Below are 20,695 nucleotides of genomic sequence, written 5' to 3' on the forward strand. Positions count from 1 at the left end.
TGACTGGAGCTATAAGAAGTCTTGTCAGACATTATATTGTGAATGTACAGACCCACGGACGCTCTTTTTGCCCCCTCCTCCCAGACGATCTGAAGAAATGACTCTGCTTGAGACAATTCACAATTTATTCTCATTCCTCAGCCGCTGCTCTGAAGCCGCCGTCCAGAGGGGGGCGCTCACACACGAGCAGACACACAGATTGGAAGACAACAATCAGTAGAGATAAGGCACCACTCGTACTGTACAGAGAAAGCTGCATCCTCCAGTCACTGCGCAAGCTGCATCCCACCAGATATATGATCAGTCAGTCCATGGCAGGAGAGGGGTTAAAATCACAGCCTCCTGCTCGTCTCTCACAGTCCACCCCGGGGGTTCACAGGCAGCATGTGCAGGGAAAGGGTTAATCCTGAGCAGCAGCAGACGGCGGCGGACCCTCCAACCACGGCCGAGGCCACTTTCTGATCCACAGAAGGCCCGTGCAGGCAGGGGCCCCGGGGTACGTCTGCTCAGGGGCCGCTCAGAGGCCACGTAATACTGAATGAGAGCAGGAGACCCTCCATCCTAGAAGGTGGGGAGCGGTTATAAGGGGGTGCAGAGGCGCGGCCCCGTGGGGGAGGGGCCTGTACACACCATTGTGGGGACACAGTCCTCAGTGGGTGCGGGTCCTGCCCGGACCCCCGTCTATAGTCCGGAGCTGCCGCTCTTCCACAGCGGCCGGTTGTAGATCCAGCCGTCACCCTGCAAGCAACAAAAACATCACAGGGGGCAGTGAGGGGCCACACAGCAAACATGGCGGCGGGACGAGACCTCCAGGACCCCCACCCCAACACTAGCAGAAGCCCAGAAAAAGCCCACAGGAAAAAGGGGCAGCCAGCAGCACAGAGGGTTTCAGGGCAGGTCACAGAGCAGCCACACGGGACATATAGGGGAGAGTTCTATCTACAGCATGCATTATCCTCCAGTCACCTCCAGAGCTGCAATCACATCATGTCTTATCCTCTAAACAGATGTATAAGATGTGATGTATCGGCAGAATAGTGACCGCAGCTCTGGAGGTGACTGGAGGATAAGACACAATGTAACAGCAGAATAGTGAGTGCAGCTCTGGAGGTGACTGGAGGATAAGACACGATGTAACAGCAGAATAGTGAGTACAGCTCTGGAGGTGACCGGAGGATAAGACATGATGTAACAGCAGAATAGTGAGTGCAGCTCTGGAGGTGACTGGAGGATAAGACACGATGTAACAGCAGAATAGTGAGTACAGCTCTGGAGGTGACCAGAGGATAAGACATGATGTAACAGCAGAATAGTGAGTGCAGCTCTGGAGGTGACTGGAGGATAAGACACGATGTAACAGCAGAATAGTGAGTACAGCTCTGGAGGTGACTGGAGGATAAGACACAATGTAACAGCAGAATAGTGAGTGCAGCTCTGGAGGTGACTGGAGCAGAGCCGCGCTGGGCCTCGGTCCCGTACAGCGGGTCGGGGTTCTTTGGCCGCACTCACCTCCTTGGAGAAGTACTTGGTCTTCCATGGCGTCTCGGTGTCGGCCCGGTGCCGCTCCTCCGCCCGCTGCCGCTCCTCCAGCGCTCGCTTGTGCTCCGTGGCCTTGTCTATATCCTTCGCTGTCAGGGCCTCGGTCACGTGGCACCACAGCCTCCTGGACGTGAGAAACAAGAGTCATGAGGGCGGGGACGCAGCGGTCTGTACAGCGCTAGGGGTGGAGCGTCAGTACCGGGGAACGCAGAGCCGCTGCCCCGTCGTCCTCCGCCCGGACTGTTACATGTACGCGGCCTCTTCGGCTCTTTTCCAAGCATGGATGTATTGCGCTTGCTCTGGCGTTGTCATGGTAGCATTCATATTCCCGCTCAGCACACATTTCCTGTCATGTGACCTTTACTGATAACAGATTCAATAAATAGACGGTCACATGATAGGAAGGAAACCTACGCACAGATTTTATTAACGTTGCTATGACAACCTCAGAGCAAGCACAAGTCCCAGCAGTCTCTCTGTTTTCGGCACAGTCACCTGGACTCGAACGCTCCCTGCTTCTCCACCGGCCGCACCCGCTTCCTGGTCACCGGCAGCCGGGTCAGGTCCACACACCGGGCGTCTCCGCTGCTGGCCGTGAACTCCAGGACGCTGTTCCACTCGCCCTGAATCTTACACACCACCGTGTTGGTCGGGTTGTGCTTCACCTCCCCGGTCACCCTGAAAACACACAGGAGGCCGCCATGACACCGAGCAGAGCCCCCGCACCCCCATCCCCCAGCCGATTCTCGGACCCCTTACCTATGTAACTTCCCCCCATAGAACGGCTTGGTGTGGAAGGTGATGGCTGCGGAGTAGCCGGTCCGGGAGCAGTTAACCGTCACCTTCCCTCCTAGCTCCACCCAAGGGACGGTGAGGATGGAGCGGGCGTAGGCGCAGGGCAGCGTGAAGGCGTACTCCTCGTCATACTCCAGGAGGTGCAGGACCCCTGCAAGAGGACGCGGCACTGAGAACGGAGCAACCAAGACACCACAGCGCCGGGGTCTGACGCAGACCCCCGCGACACATTCACAGCCATAACTACAGCTATCCTCACACCAAAGACCCAACACCTCAACTCCCCCAAATATACCAGGTCTCCTGCTAGGGGGCAAGGGAAAAGAGACCCAACCACACACATTATCCTGCATCATGCCCCAGAGCTGCACTCACTATTCTGCTGGTGCAGTCACTGTGTACATACATTACATTACTGATCCTGAGTCACATCCTGTATTATACCCCAGAGCTGCACTCACTATTCTGCTGGTGCAGTCACTGTGTACATACATTACATTACTGATCCTGAGTTACATCCTGTATTATTCTCCAGAGCTGCACTCACTATTCTGCTGGTGCAGTCACTGTGTACATACATTACTGATCCTGAGTTACGTCCTGTATTACACTCCAGAGCTGCACTCACTATTCTGCTGGTGCAGTCACTGTGTACATACATTACATTACTGATCCTGAGTTACATCCTGTATTACACTCCAGAGCTGCACTCACTATTCTGCTGGTGCAGTCACTGTGTACATACATTACATCACTGATTCTGAGTTACATCCTGTATTATACTCCAGAGCTGCACTCACTATTCTGCTGGTGCAGTCACTGTGTACATACATTACATTACTGATCCTGAGTTACATCCTGTATTATACACCAGAGCTGCACTCACTATTCTGCTAGTGCAGTCACTGTGTACATACATTACATTACTGATCCTGAGTTACATCCTGTATTATACCCCAGAGCTGCACTCACTATTCTGCTGGTGCAGTCACTGTGTACATACATTACATTACTGATCCTGAGTTACATCCTGTATTATACCCCAGAGCTGCACTCACTATTCTGCTGGTGCAGTCACTATGTACATACATTACATTACTGATCCTGAGTTACCTCCTGTATTATACCCCAGAGCTGCACTCACTATTCTGCTGGTGCAGTCACTGTGTACATACATTACTGATCCTGAGTTACATCCTGTATTATACCCCAGAGCTGCACTCACTATTCTGCTGGTGCAGTCACTGTGTACATACATTACATTACTGATCCTGAGTTACATCCTGTATTATACCCCAGAGCTGCACTCACTATTCTGCTGGTGCAGTCACTGTGTACATACATTACATTACTGATCCTGAGTTACATCCTGTATTATACCCCAGAGCTGCACTCACTATTCTGCTGGTGCAGTCACTGTGTACATACATTACTGATCCTGAGTTACATCCTGTATTATACCCCAGAGCTGCACTCACTATTCTGCTGGTGCAGTCACTGTGTACATACATTACATTACTGATCCCGAGTTACATCCTGTATTATACTCCAGAGCTGCACTCACTATTCTGCTGGTGCAGTCACTGTGTACATACATTACTGATCCTGAGTTACATCCTGTATTATACCCCAGAGCTGCACTCACTATTCTGCTGGTGCAGTCACTGTGTACATACATTACATTACTGATCCTGAGTTACATCCTGTATTATACTCCAGAGCTGCACTCACTATTCTGCTGGTGCAGTCACTGTGTACATACATTACATTACTGATCCTGAGTTACATCCTGTATTATACTCCAGAGCTGCACTCACTATTCTGCTGGTGCAGTCACTGTGTACATACATTACATTACTGATCCTGAGTTACATCCTGTATTATACTCCAGAGCTGCACTCACTATTCTGCTGGTGCAGTCACTGTGTACATACATTACATTACTGATCCTGACCGGACCCTGACTGGTGTCGCCTCAGCCATATGTGAAGTTTACAGTGGAGCACGGCGGGGCCCTAGTGAGGTCTATAGTGGAGCACGGCGGGGGCTCGGTGATGATCCTGGAGGCCATTACCCATGAGGACTGGGGTAAGACTCCTCAGGACCTCGACCAGCACCCTATGTCTGGTGACATCACGTCTGCAGCAGGTTATAACAGCCAGAGCGGCTCTGCTAAGCACTACGCTGGTCATGAAGGGGGATAATCCAGAGGCTGCGGGAGTCGGGGGATGATGTGGGGAATATGGAGAAATCTCCGGTTATTGGTTCTTCTGATATTTCCTTTGTTCTCCCGTCATTGATTTATGGCAAACAGCAGAAAGATTGGAATGCAGCAAAGAGGGAGAAAACTAACTGTGTGTGGGGGCCCTGCGGATACTGGGGGGACCTGCAGATACTGGGGGGACCTGCGGATACTATGCGAGACCTGCGGATACTGTGCGAGACCTGCGGATACTGGGGGGACCTGCGGATACTGTGGGGGACCTGCGGATACTGGGGGGATCTGCGGATACTGGGGGGGACCTGCGGATACTCTGGGGGACCTGCGAATACTCTGGGGGACCTGCGGATACTGGGGGGACCTGCGGATACTATGCGAGACCTGCGGATACTATGCGAGACCTGCGGATACTGTGGGGGCCCTGCGGATACTGGGGGGACTAGCAGATACTGGGGGGGACCTGCGGATACTGGGGGGGACCTGCGGATACTGGGGGGGACCTGCGGATACTCTGGGGGACCTGCGGATACTCTGGGGGACCTGCGGATACTCTGGGGGACCTGCGGATACTCTGGGGGACCTGCGGATACTCTGGGGGACCTGCGGATACTCTGGGGGACCTGCGGATACTCTGGGGGACCTGCAGATACTGTGGGGGATCTGCAAATACTGTGGGGGATCTGCAGATACTGGGGGGGATCTGCAGATACTGGGGGGGACCTGCGGATACCGGGGGGGACGTGCGGATACTGTGGTGGTCCTGCGGATACTGTGGTTGACCTGCGGATACTGTGCGAGACCTGCAGACACTGGGGGACCTGCAGATACTGTGAGGGACCTGCGGATACTGTGAGGGACCTGCAGATACTGTGGTGGACTTGACATCATGCCCACTGACACAGGTTTGCATCGGTAACGCGCGCTGGGTGAAGGCGCAGGCCCGTGAGCCTCTGATGGTGTCATCTCTCAGGTATATTTCTACGGTTCCACCTTTTGGACATCGTGTTTGCCCCATTATTCTCCGGCCGATCTCCCCCGGATCACCTCTCCTTTGGTGATTATATATATATACTAGATTGTGGCCCGATTCTAACGCATCGGGTATTCTAGAATATGCATGTCCCCGTAGTATATGGACAATGATGATTCCAGAATTCGCGGCAGACTGTGCCCGTCGCTGATTGGTCGAGGCAACCTTTATGACATCATCGTCGCCATGGCAACTATTATGACATCTACGTCGATACTGTGCCCGTCGCTGATTGGTCGAGGCCCAGGCGGCCTCGACCAATCAGAGACGCGGGATTTCTACGTCGATACTGTGCCCGTCGCTGATTGGTCGAGGCCCAGGCGGCCTCGACCAATCAGAGACGCGGGATTTCCAGGACAGACAGAAAAGCCCTTAGACAATATATAGATGCACACACACCGATACCTGGGAATACAGCGGATTTCTCGTCATAACTACATTCAGGAGATTCTCACTACATGAGAAAATCATCAAAAAGTGAATCTCCTGTATTCTATAGAGTCATTACACAGAGTGATCGATTTCATGTGTTTCTTTCTGTTAATGTTGATGATTATGGCTTACAGCCAATGAAAACCCAAAAGTCATTATCTCAGTAAATTAGAATACTTTATAACACCAGCTTGAAAAATGGTTTTGACCCCTTAACGACCGCCGATACGCCTTTTAACAATGACAATTAAGGGGTCTTATTCCTCAGCGCTACTTTTTAATGGACCGCCCGCCAGCGTTAGAAAATCTCCAGAGAACATGATTCGGGTCGGTTTTTACCGTCCACATTGTTGCGATCGCTGTTTTTCACAAAATAACAGCAACCGCAAAAAAAAAAAAAAAAAGAAAGAAAAAAAAAAAGCCCAATTTCCCATTTATTTCTCTCTCTTCTGATATGATCTGGCATACCAGAGGAGAGAGAAATGGGGTCCCCTGAACCCCCCCGGCACCTCCGTCTCCGTCCCACGGCTCTCCAAGTCACTTTCCCGGAAGAAATTGGAGGGCGCATGCGCAGTGGTGCTGTTGGGGTTAGGGCTGAGATTACAGTTAGGCTTGGGATTAGCAGTGTGTGGGGGTTAGGCCTTTGTTTAGGTTGGAGATAGAATTAGGGGCTTTCCACTGTACATCAGGGGCTCTCCAAACCCAACATGGTGCCACCATTGATTCCAGCCAATTTTGCGTTAAAAAAGTAAAATGGTGCTCCCTGTTGTGAATTTGCTTTTTGCTCCCTCTAGTGGTTACTAGTTTTTTGACTCTGGTTTTTCTGTCATTCCTTTTATCCGCACCTGGGTCGTTAGTTAGGGGTGTTGCTATATAAGCTCCCTGGACCTTCAGTTCAATGCCTGGCAACGTAGTTATCAGAGCTAGTCTGCTGTGCGCTTGTCTACTGATCCTGGTTCCAGTTATATCAGCTAAGTCTGCCTTTTGCTTTTTGCTATTTGTTTTGGTTTTGTATTTTTGTCCAGCTTGTTCCATATCTATATCCTGACCTTTGCTGGAAGCTCTAGGGAGCTGGTGTTCTCCCCCCGGACCGTTAGACGGTTCGGGGGTTCTTGAATTTCCAGTGTGGATTTTGATAGGGTTTTTGTTGACCATATAAGTTACCTTTCTTTATTCTGCTATCAGTAAGCGGGCCTCTCTGTGCTAAACCTGGTTCATTTCTGTGTTTGTCATTTCCTCTTACCTCACCGTTATTATTTGTGGGGGGCTTCTATCCAGCTTTGGGGTCCCCTTCTCTGGAGGCAAGAAAGGTCTTTGTTTTCCTCTACTAGGGGTAGCTAGATTCTCCGGCTGGCGCGTGTCATCTAGAATCAACGTAGGAATGATCCCCGGCTACTTCTAGTGTTGGCGTTAGGAGTAGATATATGGTCAACCCAGTTACCACTGCCCTATGAGCTGGATTTTTGTACTCTGCAGACTTCCACGTTCCTCTGAGACCCTCGCCATTGGGGTCATAACAGTTTGCCAGGCCAGTATTAAATGTTTAATGCATTGCAGAAGAGGGATTATAAGAAAGAAGATTCTGAGTTTTTTTTTTTTTCTTCTTCCCCTTTACCTCAGAGTGGCTATGCTTGCTGCAGACATGAATGTCCAGACCTTGATTACAAGTGTGGACCAGCTGGCTACTCGTGTGCAGGGCATACAAGACTATGTTATCAGAAATCCTAGGTCAGAACCTAAAATACCGATTCCTGAACTGTTTTCCGGAGACAGGTTTAAGTTTAGGAATTTCGTGAATAATTGTAAATTGTTTTTGTCCCTGAGACCCTGTTCATCTGGAGATTCTGCTCAGCAAGTAAAAATTGTTATTTCGTTCTTACGGGGCGACCCTCAGGATTGGGCTTTTTCGCTGGCGCCAGGAGATCCGGCATTGGCTGATCTTGATGCGTTTTTTCTGGCGCTCGGTTTACTTTATGAGGAACCCAATCTTGAGATTCAGGCAGAAAAGGCCTTGCTGGCTATGTCTCAGGGGCAGGACGAGGCTGAAGTGTATTGCCAAAAATTTCGGAAATGGTCCGTGCTGACACATTGGAACGAGTGTGCACTGGCCGCTAATTTTAGAAATGGCCTTTCTGAAGCCATTAAGAATGTTATGGTGGGTTTTCCCATTCTCACAGGTCTGAATGATACTATGGCACTGGCTATTCAAATTGACCGGCGGTTGCGGGAGCGCAAAACCGCAAATTCCCTCATGGTGTTGTCTGAACAGACACCTAATTCGGTGCAATGTGATAGAAAAACCGCAAATTCCCTCATGGTGTTGTCTGAACAGACACCTGATGTGATGCAATGTGATAGAAAAACCGCAAATTCCCTCATGGTGTTGTCTGAACAGACACCTGATTTAATGCAATGTGATAGAATCCTGACTAGAAATGAGCGGAAAATTCATAGACGCCGGAATGGCTTGTGCTACTACTGTGGTGATTCTACACATGTTATCTCAGCATGCTCTAAACGTATAGCTAAGGTTGTTAGTCCTGTCACCGTTGGTAATTTGCAACCTAAATTTATTCTGTCTGTAACTTTGATTTGCTCACTGTCATCTTATCCTGTCATGGCGTTTGTAGATTCAGGTGCTGCCCTGAGTCTCATGGATCTCTCATTTGCTAAGCGCTGTGGTTTTACTCTTGAACCATTAGAAAATCCTATTCCTCTTAGGGGTATTGATGCTACACCATTGGCAGCAAATAAACCGCAGTATTGGACACAGGTTACCATGTGCATGACTCCTGAACACCGCGAGGTGATACGTTTCCTGGTTTTACATAAAATGCATGATTTGGTTGTTTTAGGGCTGCCATGGTTACAGACCCATAATCCAGTCCTGGACTGGAAGGCTATGTCAGTCTCAAGTTGGGGCTGTCGTGGTATTCATGAGGATTCCCTGCCTGTGTCTATTGCTTCTTCTACGCCTTCGGAAGTTCCGGAGTATTTGTCTGATTATCAGGACGTCTTCAGTGAGTCTGAGTCCAGTGCACTGCCTCCTCATAGGGACTGTGACTGTGCTATAGATTTGATCCCAGGCAGTAAATTTCCTAAGGGAAGACTGTTTAATCTGTCGGTACCTGAACATACCGCTATGCGTTCATATATCAAGGAGTCTCTGGAGAAAGGACATATTCGTCCGTCTTCTTCCCCTCTTGGTGCGGGATTCTTTTTTGTGGCAAAAAAGGACGGATCTTTGAGATCTTGTATTGATTATCGGCTTTTAAATAAGATCACTGTCAAATTTCAGTATCCTTTACCGCTGTTGTCTGACTTGTTTGCCCGGATTAAGGGTGCCAAGTGGTTCACCAAGATAGACCTTCGTGGTGCGTACAACCTTGTGCGCATTAAGCAAGGTGATGAATGGAAAACCGCATTCAATACGCCCGAAGGTCATTTTGAGTACTTGGTGATGCCTTTTGGGCTCTCCAATGCGCCTTCAGTTTTTCAGTCCTTTATGCATGACATTTTCCGGAAGTATCTGGATAAATTTTTGATTGTTTATCTGGATGATATTTTGGTTTTTTCTGATAATTGGGATTCGCATGTGGAGCAGGTCAGGTTGGTCTTTAAAATTTTGCGTGAAAATTCTTTGTTTGTCAAGGGCTCAAAGTGTCTCTTTGGTGTACAGAAGGTTCCCTTTTTGGGGTTCATTTTTTCTCCTTCTGCTGTGGAGATGGACCCAGTCAAGGTCCGAGCTATTCTTGATTGGACTCAGCCCTCGTCAGTTAAGAGTCTTCAGAAGTTCTTGGGCTTCGCTAACTTCTACCGTCGTTTTATTGCTAATTTTTCTAGCATTGTGAAACCTTTGACGGATATGACCAAGAAGGGCTCCGATGTAGCTAACTGGGCTCCTGCTGCCGTGGAGGCTTTCCAGGAGTTGAAACGCCGGTTTACTTCGGCGCCTGTTTTGTGCCAGCCTGACGTCTCACTTCCCTTTCAGGTTGAGGTGGATGCTACGGAGATTGGGGCAGGGGCCGTTTTGTCGCAGAGAGGCCCTGGTTGCTCTGTTATGAAACCTTGTGCCTTTTTCTCTAGGAAGTTTTCGCCTGCCGAGCGAAATTATGATGTGGGCAATCGGGAGTTGTTGGCCATGAAATGGGCATTTGAGGAGTGGCGTCATTGGCTCGAGGGTGCTAAGCATCGTGTGGTGGTCTTGACTGATCACAAAAATCTGATGTATCTCGAGTCTGCTAAACGCCTTAATCCGAGACAGGCCCGCTGGTCATTGTTTTTCTCCCGCTTTGATTTTGTTGTCTCGTATTTACCAGGTTCAAAGAATGTGAAGGCCGATGCTCTTTCTAGGAGCTTTGTGCCTGATGCTCCTGGAGTCGCTGATCCTGTTGGTATTCTTAAAGATGGAGTTATCTTGTCAGCTATTTCTCCGGATCTGCGACGTGTGTTGCAGAGATTTCAGGCTGATAGGCCTGAGTCTTGTCCACCTGACAGACTGTTTGTCCCGGATAAGTGGACCAGCAGAGTCATTTCCGAGGTTCATTCCTCGGTGTTGGCAGGTCACCCGGGAATTTTTGGCACCAGAGATCTGGTGGCCAGGTCCTTTTGGTGGCCTTCCTTGTCAAGAGATGTGCGGTCATTTGTGCAGTCCTGTGGGACTTGTGCTCGAGCTAAGCCTTGCTGTTCTCGTGCCAGCGGTTTGCTCTTGCCCTTGCCTGTCCCGAAGAGACCTTGGACACATATCTCCATGGATTTCATTTCTGATCTTCCGCTATCTCAGGGCATGTCCGTTATCTGGGTGATATGTGATCGCTTCTCCAAGATGGTCCATTTGGTTCCTTTGCCTAAGCTGCCTTCCTCTTCCGATCTGGTTCCTGTGTTTTTCCAGAACGTGGTTCGTTTGCACGGCATCCCTGAGAATATTGTGTCAGACAGAGGATCCCAGTTCGTTTCCAGGTTCTGGCGATCCTTTTGTAGTAGGATGGGCATTGATTTGTCGTTTTCGTCTGCTTTCCATCCTCAGACTAATGGACAGACGGAGCGAACCAATCAGACTTTGGAGGCTTATTTGAGGTGTTTTGTCTCTGCTGATCAGGACGATTGGGTGACATTCTTGCCGTTGGCTGAGTTTGCCCTTAATAATCGGGCTAGTTCCGCCACCTTGGTTTCGCCTTTTTTCTGCAACTCTGGTTTCCATCCTCGCTTTTCTTCGGGTCATGTGGAGCCTTCTGACTGTCCTGGGGTGGATTCTGTGGTGGATAGGTTGCAGAAGATCTGGAATCATGTGGTGGACAACTTGAAGTTGTCACAGGAGAAGGCTCAGCGCTTTGCCAACCGCCGCCGCGGTGTGGGTCCCCGACTACGCGTTGGGGATTTGGTATGGCTTTCTTCCCGCTTTGTTCCTATGAAGGTCTCCTCTCCCAAATTTAAACCTCGTTTTATTGGGCCTTACAAGATATTGGAAATCCTTAATCCTGTATCTTTTCGTCTGGATCTTCCTGTGTCGTTTGCTATTCACAATGTATTTCATAGGTCCTTGTTGCGGCGGTACATTGTGCCTGTAGTTCCTTCTGCTGAGCCTCCTGCTCCGGTGTTGGTTGAGGGCGAGTTGGAGTACGTGGTGGAGAAGATCTTGGATTCTCGCCTCTCCAGGCGGAGGCTTCAGTACCTGGTCAAGTGGAAGGGCTATGGTCAGGAGGATAATTCCTGGGTGGTCGCCTCTGATGTTCATGCGGCCGATTTAGTTCGTGCCTTTCATGCCGCTCATCCTGATCGCCCTGGTGGTCGTGGTGAGGGTTCGGTGACCCCTCACTAAGGGGGGGGTACTGTTGTGAATTTGCTTTTTGCTCCCTCTAGTGGTTACTAGTTTTTTGACTCTGGTTTTTCTGTCATTCCTTTTATCCGCACCTGGGTCGTTAGTTAGGGGTGTTGCTATATAAGCTCCCTGGACCTTCAGTTCAATGCCTGGCAACGTAGTTATCAGAGCTAGTCTGCTGTGCTCTTGTCTACTGATCCTGGTTCCAGTTATATCAGCTAAGTCTGCCTTTTGCTTTTTGCTATTTGTTTTGGTTTTGTATTTTTGTCCAGCTTGTTCCATATCTATATCCTGACCTTTGCTGGAAGCTCTAGGGAGCTGGTGTTCTCCCCCCGGACCGTTAGACGGTTCGGGGGTTCTTGAATTTCCAGTGTGGATTTTGATAGGGTTTTTGTTGACCATATAAGTTACCTTTCTTTATTCTGCTATCAGTAAGCGGGCCTCTCTGTGCTAAACCTGGTTCATTTCTGTGTTTGTCATTTCCTCTTACCTCACCGTTATTATTTGTGGGGGGCTTCTATCCAGCTTTGGGGTCCCCTTCTCTGGAGGCAAGAAAGGTCTTTTGTTTTCCTCTACTAGGGGTAGCTAGATTCTCCGGCTGGCGCGTGTCATCTAGAATCAACGTAGGAATGATCCCCGGCTACTTCTAGTGTTGGCGTTAGGAGTAGATATATGGTCAACCCAGTTACCACTGCCCTATGAGCTGGATTTTTGTATTCTGCAGACTTCCACGTTCCTCTGAGACCCTCGCCATTGGGGTCATAACAGCTCCCTTCCCTTCTGAGCGCTGCCATGCACCCAAACAGTGGTTTTCCCCCACATATGGGGTATGTACTCAGGAGAAATTGTACCACAAATAATGTGGTCCATTTTCTCCTGATACCCTTGTGAAAATAATAAAAAAATTGGTTCCAAAGTAATTGTAATTATTTTTTTCACCTGATAGGTTAATTAGCTTCTTGAATGTGGTTTTGCGCACCTTGAGGGGTGCAGTTTATAGAATGGGGTCACTTTTGGGTATTTTCTGTTATACTACCCCCAAACTCACTTCAAATGTGAGATGGTACCTAAAAAATGGTTTTGTAAATTTTGTTGGAAAAATGAGAAATCGCTGGTCACGTTTTAACACCTAATAACTTCCAAACAAAAAAATTTGTTTCCAAAATTGTACTGATGTAAAGTAGACAAGTGGGAAATGGTATTTATTAACTATATTGTGAAATGTGACTCTCTGATTTAAGGGCACAAAAATTAAAATTTTGAAAATTGCAAAAATGTTCAGCATTTTCACGAAATTTAGTTTTTTTCACAAATAACCGCAAGTTATATTGAAGAAAAATTAACAATAACATGAAGTACAATATGTCACGAGAAAACAATCTCAGAATCACCGGGATATGAAAGTGACAGTGGTCAGAACTGTAAAAATTGGCTTGATCATTAAAGGGAATCTGTCACCCCATTTTAGGCCTATAAACTAAAGGTACCTTCACACGAAACGACATTATAACGATATCGCTAGCAATCCGTGACGTTGCAGCGTCCTCGCTAGCGATATCGTTTCGTTTGACACGCAGCAGCGATCAGGATCCTGCTGTGATGTCGCTGGTCGCTGAATAAAGTCCAGAACTTTATTTGGTCGTCCGATCGCTGTGTATCGTTGTGTTTGAAAGCAAAAGCAACGATACCAGCGATATTTTACACTGGTAACCAGGGTAAACATCGGGTTACTAAGCGCAGGGCCGCGCTTAGTTACCCGATGTTTACCCTGGTTACTAGCGTAAAATGTAAAAAAAACAAATAGCACATACTCACATTGCGTCCCCTGCAGTCTGCTTCCTCCTCTGACTCAGCGCCGCAAAGTGAAAGTGAAAGCAGCACAGCGGTGACGTCACCGCTCTGCTCTCACTGTACGGCGCTCAGTCAGTCAGGAAGTGGACGCAGGGGGACGTGAATGTAAGTATGTGCTGTTTGTTTTTTTTAGATTTTACGCTGGTAACCAGGGTAAACATCGGGTTACTAAGCGCGGCCCTGCGCTTAGTTACCCGATGTTTACCCTGGTTACCAGGGGACCTCGGCATAGTTGATCGCTGGAGAGCGGTCTGTGTGACAGCTCTCCAGCGACCAAACAGCGACGCTGCAGCGATCGACATCGTTGTCGCTATCGCTGCAGCGTCGCTTCGTGTGAAGGTACCTTAAGGCCACCGGCTTCAGGGGCTTATCTCCAGCTTTCTGTAATGCATTCTGTAATGCTGTAGATAAGCCCCCGATGTATCCTGAAAGATGAGAAAAAGAGGTTATATTATACTCACCCTGGGGCGGTCTGGGTCCGATGGGCGTCATGGTCCTGCGCCTCCCATCTTCATACGATGACGTCCTCTTCTTTGCTTCCTGCTGCGGCTCCGGCACAGGTGTACTGATCTGTCCTGTTGAGGTGCAGAGCAAAGTACTGCAGTGCGCAGGGAAAGGTCAGAGAGGCCCGGCACCTCAACAGGACAGATCAGTACACCTGTGCCGGAGCCGCAGCAGGAAGCAAAGAAGAGGACGTCATCGTATGAAGATGGGAGGCGCCGGACCCGGACCATGACGCCCATCGGACCGGACCGCCCCAGGGTGAGTATAATATAACCTGTTTTTCTTATCTTTCAGGATACATCGGGGGCTTATCTACAGCATTACAGAATGCATTAGGGTACCGTCTCACATAACGATTTACCAACGATTACGACCAGCGATACGACCTGGCCGTGATCGTTGGTAAGTGGTTGTGTGGTCGCTGGGGAGCTGTCACACAGACAGCTCTCCAGCGACCAACGATGCTGAAGGCACCGGGTAACCAGGTAAACATTGGGTTACTAAGCGCAGGGCCGCGCTTAGTAACCTGATGTTTACCGTGGTTACCAGCGTAAAAGTAAAAAACAAACAAACAGTACATACTTACATTCCGGTGTCTGTCCCCCGGCGTTCTGCTTCTCCGCACTGTGTCTGCGCCAGCCGGAAAGCACAGCGGTGACGTCACCGCTGTGCTCGCTTTCTGGCTGGCCGGCGCTCACAGTGCAGAGAAGCTGAGACGCCGGGGGACAGACACCGGAATGTGAGTATGTACTGTTTGTTTTTTTTTACTTTCACGCTGGTAACCGCGGTAAACATCGGGTTACTAAGCGCGGCCCTGCGCTTAGTAACCCGATGTTTACCCTGGTTACAAGCGAACGCATCGCTGGATCGCTGTCACACACAACGATCCAGCGATGACAGCGGGAGATCCAGCGATGAAAGAAAGTTCCAAACGATCTGCTACGACGTACGATTCTCAGCGGGGTCCCTGATCGCTGCTGCGTGTCAGACAGCGATATCGTATGGATATCGCTGGAACGTCACGGATCGTACCGTCGTAGCGACAAAAGTGCCACTGTGAGACGGTACCCTTACACAATGCTGGAGATAAGCCCCTAATGGCGGTGGCCGCAGATTATAGGCCATTTTGGGGGTCACAGGTTCCCTTTAAGGGGTTAAAATTGGAAATGCTGGCCTACTGAAATGTATGATCAGTAAATGCACTCAGTACTTGGCCGGGCTCCTTCTACATCATTTACTGCATCAATGCGGCGTGGCATGGAGGCGATCCGCCTGTGGCTGCTGAGGGGTTATGGAAGCCCAGGTTGCTTTGATAGCAGCCTTCAGCTCGTCTGCATTGTTGGGTCTGGTGTCTCATCTTCCTCCTGACAATACTCTATAGATTCTCTATGGGGTTATGGTCAGGCGAGTTTGCTGCCAATCAAGCCCAGTGATACTGTTGTTTTTACACCAGGTATTGGTACTTTTGGCAGTGTGGACAGGGGACAAGTCCTGCTGGAGAATGACATTTCCATCTCCAAAAAGCTTTTCAGCAGAAGGAAGCATGAAGTGCTCTACAATGTCCTGGTAGACGGCTGCGCTTACTTTGGTCTTGATAACACACAGTGCACCTACACCAGCAGATGACATGGCTCCCCAAACCATCACTGATTGTGGAGACTTCACACCAGACCTCCAGCAGCTTGGATTGTGGCCTCTCCACTCTTCCTCCAGACTCTGGGACCTGGATTTACAAATGAAATGAAAAATTTACTTTCATCTGGAAACAACATCTTGGACCACTGACAACAGTCCGGTTCTTTTCCTCCTTGGCCAAGGTAAGAGGCTTCTGGCGTTGTCTATTGGTCATGAGTGGCTGACACAAGGAATGTGACACTTGTAGCCCATGTCCTGGATACGTCTGTGTGTGGTGAAGCAATGACTCCAGCAGCAGTCCGCTCCTTGTGAATCTCCCCACATTATTGAATGGCCTTTTCTTAACAATCCTTTCCAGGCTGCGGTTATCCCGGTTGCTTGTGCTCCTTTTTCTACCACACTTTTTCCTTCCACTCCACTTTCCATTAATATTCTTGGATCCAGCACTGGGTGAACAGCCGGCTTCTTTAGCAATGACCTTTTGTGGCTTCCCCTCCTTGTGGAGTGTGTCAGTGACGCCTTCTGGACATCTGTCTGGTCAGCAGTCTTCCCCATGATTGTGGAGCTACTGAAACAGACTAGGGACCTTTATAAACACTTAGGAGCCTTTACAGGTGTTTATTGTTGTGAAGAAACCAGATTGTATCATAATTTCCCAGACAACCATGTTTTTGCAAAAGAACTGGCTTTTTATCTGTATATTGGCTTGTGAATTTAAGTGTTTGTCTGGTGGGTCAAGAAGACAGACTTGCCAACTGATATACTATCTAACATACTGTGTAAGTCTGTAATAGTGACTGTACATAGGGTGGGTTAAGCTTTGTGTATTGATTTGTGCTTATATGCTATTAGTGCTACTTAATCCCATACCTTACCTTATCTTGATGTTGGACTGAAGGACCCTGGGTAATTCTAAAAATAGCTTACATGCCTTGGGTATAAAAAGACTCAGAGATCACATCCTGGGAGTCTGAAGTAAGACAGAGCTACGAGCCAGACATTCTGCAAACCACCCAACAGACAAGAGAAAGGACTGCAGCCGATTCATCGTGGCACCATCACAAGGGACACTGATCTAGGATTCTATAGGAAACAACCCAGGGGTTTTCGGCTCCGGTTGGAAGGACACAGATCTGATCCAGTGACCATCTCTGGACCATGGATATGTTTGGAGAAAGCCAGGGTTGGGACCCGCTGGTCGTCTGGTTCCATGGAGATGGTCAGATAAGCCAGTTGGTGACTCTCGTGTCAACTGGCTTTGGACCTTGTATGGACTCTATGGACAGTTCTTGGTCATCTCCCTATGCTTGTCGTTACCCCTTCTCTGTGCGTGCATCCACAGATGAAGTAGCGACCCTGGGAGCTCTGACATCATGTCATCTGGCTTTGGACCTTGTATGGACTCTATGGACAGTTCTTGGTCATCTCCCTATGCTTGTCGTTACCTCTTCTCTGTGTGTGTATCACAGGTGGAATAGCGACCCTGGGAACTCTGACATCATGTCAACTGGCTTTTGACCTTGTACAGACTCTTCAGGATCTTAGCCGAGGGTCTGTTGGACCCGGCTGAAGAACACATGACTGCTCTCGGATATCTCCCTACGCTTGTCATTACCTCCTCTCTGCGTGCATACCACAGATGGAATAGCGACCCTGGGAGCTCGGACATAACATCTACCATTATCTCGGCGAGTCAGCGGAAGGGCGAGACCCTGTCATGTGCACCATCTTGGGGTAATTGCTGGGATTGTTCTGTTTGCTATTGTGTGTTGTGGTTCAATAAAGTATTGCCACACTGTTTTACCTTAACCCTGTGTTGTCTGTGTAGTGTACTGCCCACCGGGAGATAGAGCGGGCGTTCAGTGGTATGAGCCGTGGTCCATGCAGTCTTGCTACAGGCAGCCGGACCAGCGGACGAGAGCACCCACTGACCCCGTTTCTCCACAATTGTTAGTTATAATTTACTGAGATAATGACTTTTGGATTTTCATTGGCTGTAAGCCATAATCATCAACATTAACAGAAATAAACCCGTGAAATAGATCACTGTGTGTGTAATGACTCTATAGAATACAGGAGATTCACTTTTTGATGATATTCTAAGTTTGTGAGAAGCTCCTGTATATTCGGATGCCGGGTTTACAGCCGAAATCTGACACCATATTATATGTCCTGACTTTGCATCACTGTATTGCGGGTTGTCAGCTCCTCGCCCTGTGTGGCCCTTGCACATCCTGAGCTATTTCTCCTCGTTTTCCCATGACTCTTGTACTATTTAATAAAATGTTACATCTTTTCTACTCTATATGGGAGTCTCTGATCGTTTGTTTTCTCCCACCACTTGTTCATATGCTGTACAGGAGATGCACACACCGCGCGGGACCTGGACACACCGCGCGGGACCTGGACACACCGCGCGGGACCTGGACACACCGCGCGGGACCTGGACACACCGCGCGGGACCTGGACACACCGCACGGGACCTGGACACACCGCACGGGACCTGGACACACCGCACGGGACCTGGACACACCGCACGGGACCTGGACACACCGCACGGGACCTGGACACACCGCACAAGACCTGCATACACCGCACGGGGCCTGTATACACCATACAAAACCTGCACACAGTGCACGAGACCTGCACACACCGCGCGGGACCTGGACACACCGTACAAGACCTGCATACACCGCACGGGACCTGCATACACCGCATGGGACCTGCATAAAGTGCACGAAACCTGCATACACCGCACGGGACCTGCATAAAGTGCACGAAACCTGCATACACCGCACAGGACCTGCATACACCGCACGGCGGGACCTGCATACAGTGCACGAAACCTGCATACAGTGCACGAAACCTGCATACAGTGCACGAAACCTGCATACAGTGCACGAAACCTGCATACAGTGCACGAAACCTGCATACAGTGCACGGGACCTGCACACACCGCACGGGACCTGCACGCACCGCACGGGACCGGCATGCACCGCACGGGACCGGCATACACCGCACGGGACCGGCATACACCGCACGGGACCGGCATACACCGCACGGGACCGGCATACACCGCACGGGACCGGCATACACCGCACGGGGCCTGTATACACCATACAAGACCTGCATACACCACAAGGGACCTGCATACAGTGCACGAGACCTGCACACACCGCGCGGGACCTGGACACACCGTACAAGACCTGCATACACCGCACGGGACCTGCATACACCGCACGGGACCTGCATACACTGTATTGGACGCCCCACACTGTATAGCACCTGTATACACTGTATGGCACAGTTACAGATTTGCAAAGCCGCGTTGCAGAGCCTGTGGGCCCCACTCACCTTCTCCCACCATGGTGACCCCGATGGACATCCCCATGAACTTGCTCTTGGTCCACACGTGGGCATTGACACACATTTTGCGCTCAGGACACTCGGCGTAGAATCCGGATACCGGAGGGTGGTGAGAAACCTGCTCAGCCACAAACCTGACCGAGTAGTAGTTCTGGCTGGCCGTGGGGTCCTCCGGCCTCGGATCCTGCTCATCCTCTGGAGTCTCTGAGGTTTGGGGGACCAGCACGCTCTCCTTGGGGACACGCCAGGAGCAGTGGAAGGTCTCTCCGATGATGGGGTTGTACGGCTTCTTAGCCAGGGCGCCCTTGCGTCCTTCATGGAAGGAGGTCAGGTAATATTCCACAAAGAGCAGCATGCGAGCCTCCGGGGTGAGCCCCCCGCTAATGGCCAGGAATAGGTCGGGGTGGGACAGGAAGTCTGCGTACATCTCCAGGAGTGACCGCTTCTCCAGGATGAAGGTGGGGAGGACGACCTGGAAGGAACAGACAGTGAGAATATGGAGGACTCAGGGCAGCCTCTGTCAGGTCAGGTCCATGGAGTAGTGCACTGACCCGTGTGAGATCCATGCCGAGCTTCAGCTGCGACAGCAGGTGCAGGATGACGCTGCGCTGCTCCTCCACCGCCCCCAGGTCGTCCTCCGGCAGCTCGCACGAATCCTCCTCCTCCTCCTCCGGGTTTATAGCCACAGGTTCCTGTGGAGACAAAAGGAAGGTGGTCAAAATACTGGTGGGGTGACGAGGACCCCCAATACAAGAATATAGGGCACTCCCCAATACAAGAATATACACTCCCCAAAACTACAGGCACGAGCGCGGGACAAGGAGGCAGACCCCCAGATGATGATGACGAGGCCAGATAATGGGGGGATACGCCTATGGAAAACTGACCAGAGATTAAACCCCGACCCATTGCCATGGGGACAGTCAGACGGCCCCCGCAGGTATCAGCCCCCGACACATGACTGCACTCTCCGACAACCAGGAGAAGGGCGCTGCCACTAATCCTCAACACGACCCAGAAATGCCGACTGTTCGTAACGCTGCGGCTCAGCAAACACAGGAACCTTTATGTCTGTTCCCCCCGTATGTCCCTTGGGCGTGCCTATGCCCCCCAGTGTATGACCCCCCTTCGTGCATATGTCCCCCCGGTGTGTCTACGCCCCCCAGTGTTTGTCCCCCTCACCCCCAGTGTATGACCCCCCCGCTTTGTGTATGTCCTCACTCCACCCTCAGTGTATGTCTCCACGGCGTGTCTACGCCCCCCCAGCATTTGTCCCCCCAACCCCAGAGTATGACCCCCCTTCGTGCATATGTCCCCCCGGTGTGTCTACGCCCCCCAGTGTTTGTCCCCCTCACCCCCAGTGTATGACCCCCCGCTGTGTGTATGTCCTCACTCCACCCTCAGTGTATGTCTCCACGGCGTGTCTACGCCCCCCCAGCATTTGTCCCCCCAACCCCACAGTATGACCCCCCTGCTGTGAGTATGTCCTCACCCCACTCCCCCA

The 20,695-nt window shown here is 50.3% G+C and overlaps 1 protein-coding gene across 3 annotated transcripts in view; it reads right to left on the reverse strand.

Moving 5' to 3' along the window:
• Positions 1 to 93: 93 nt before the first annotated feature.
• OSBPL11 (oxysterol binding protein like 11) overlaps positions 94 to 20,695 on the reverse strand; it is a 39,370-nt gene continuing 18,768 nt past the window's right edge. For all 3 annotated transcript variants that reach the window (XM_077273361.1, XM_077273360.1, XM_077273362.1), the window contains 6 exons: positions 19,743 to 19,883; positions 19,180 to 19,663; positions 2,299 to 2,485; positions 2,035 to 2,217; positions 1,510 to 1,663; positions 94 to 738 (listed from right to left, as the gene is read on the reverse strand). In XM_077273361.1, coding sequence (XP_077129476.1) covers positions 682 to 738; positions 1,510 to 1,663; positions 2,035 to 2,217; positions 2,299 to 2,485; positions 19,180 to 19,663; positions 19,743 to 19,883 — 1,206 coding nt within the window. In that variant the 3' untranslated portion in view covers positions 94 to 681. The remainder of the gene's footprint in view (positions 739 to 1,509; positions 1,664 to 2,034; positions 2,218 to 2,298; positions 2,486 to 19,179; positions 19,664 to 19,742; positions 19,884 to 20,695) is intronic.

Source organism: Ranitomeya variabilis, chromosome 7, assembly GCF_051348905.1.
Source record: "Ranitomeya variabilis isolate aRanVar5 chromosome 7, aRanVar5.hap1, whole genome shotgun sequence".
NCBI classification, from domain to species: Eukaryota; Metazoa; Chordata; class Amphibia; order Anura; family Dendrobatidae; genus Ranitomeya; species Ranitomeya variabilis.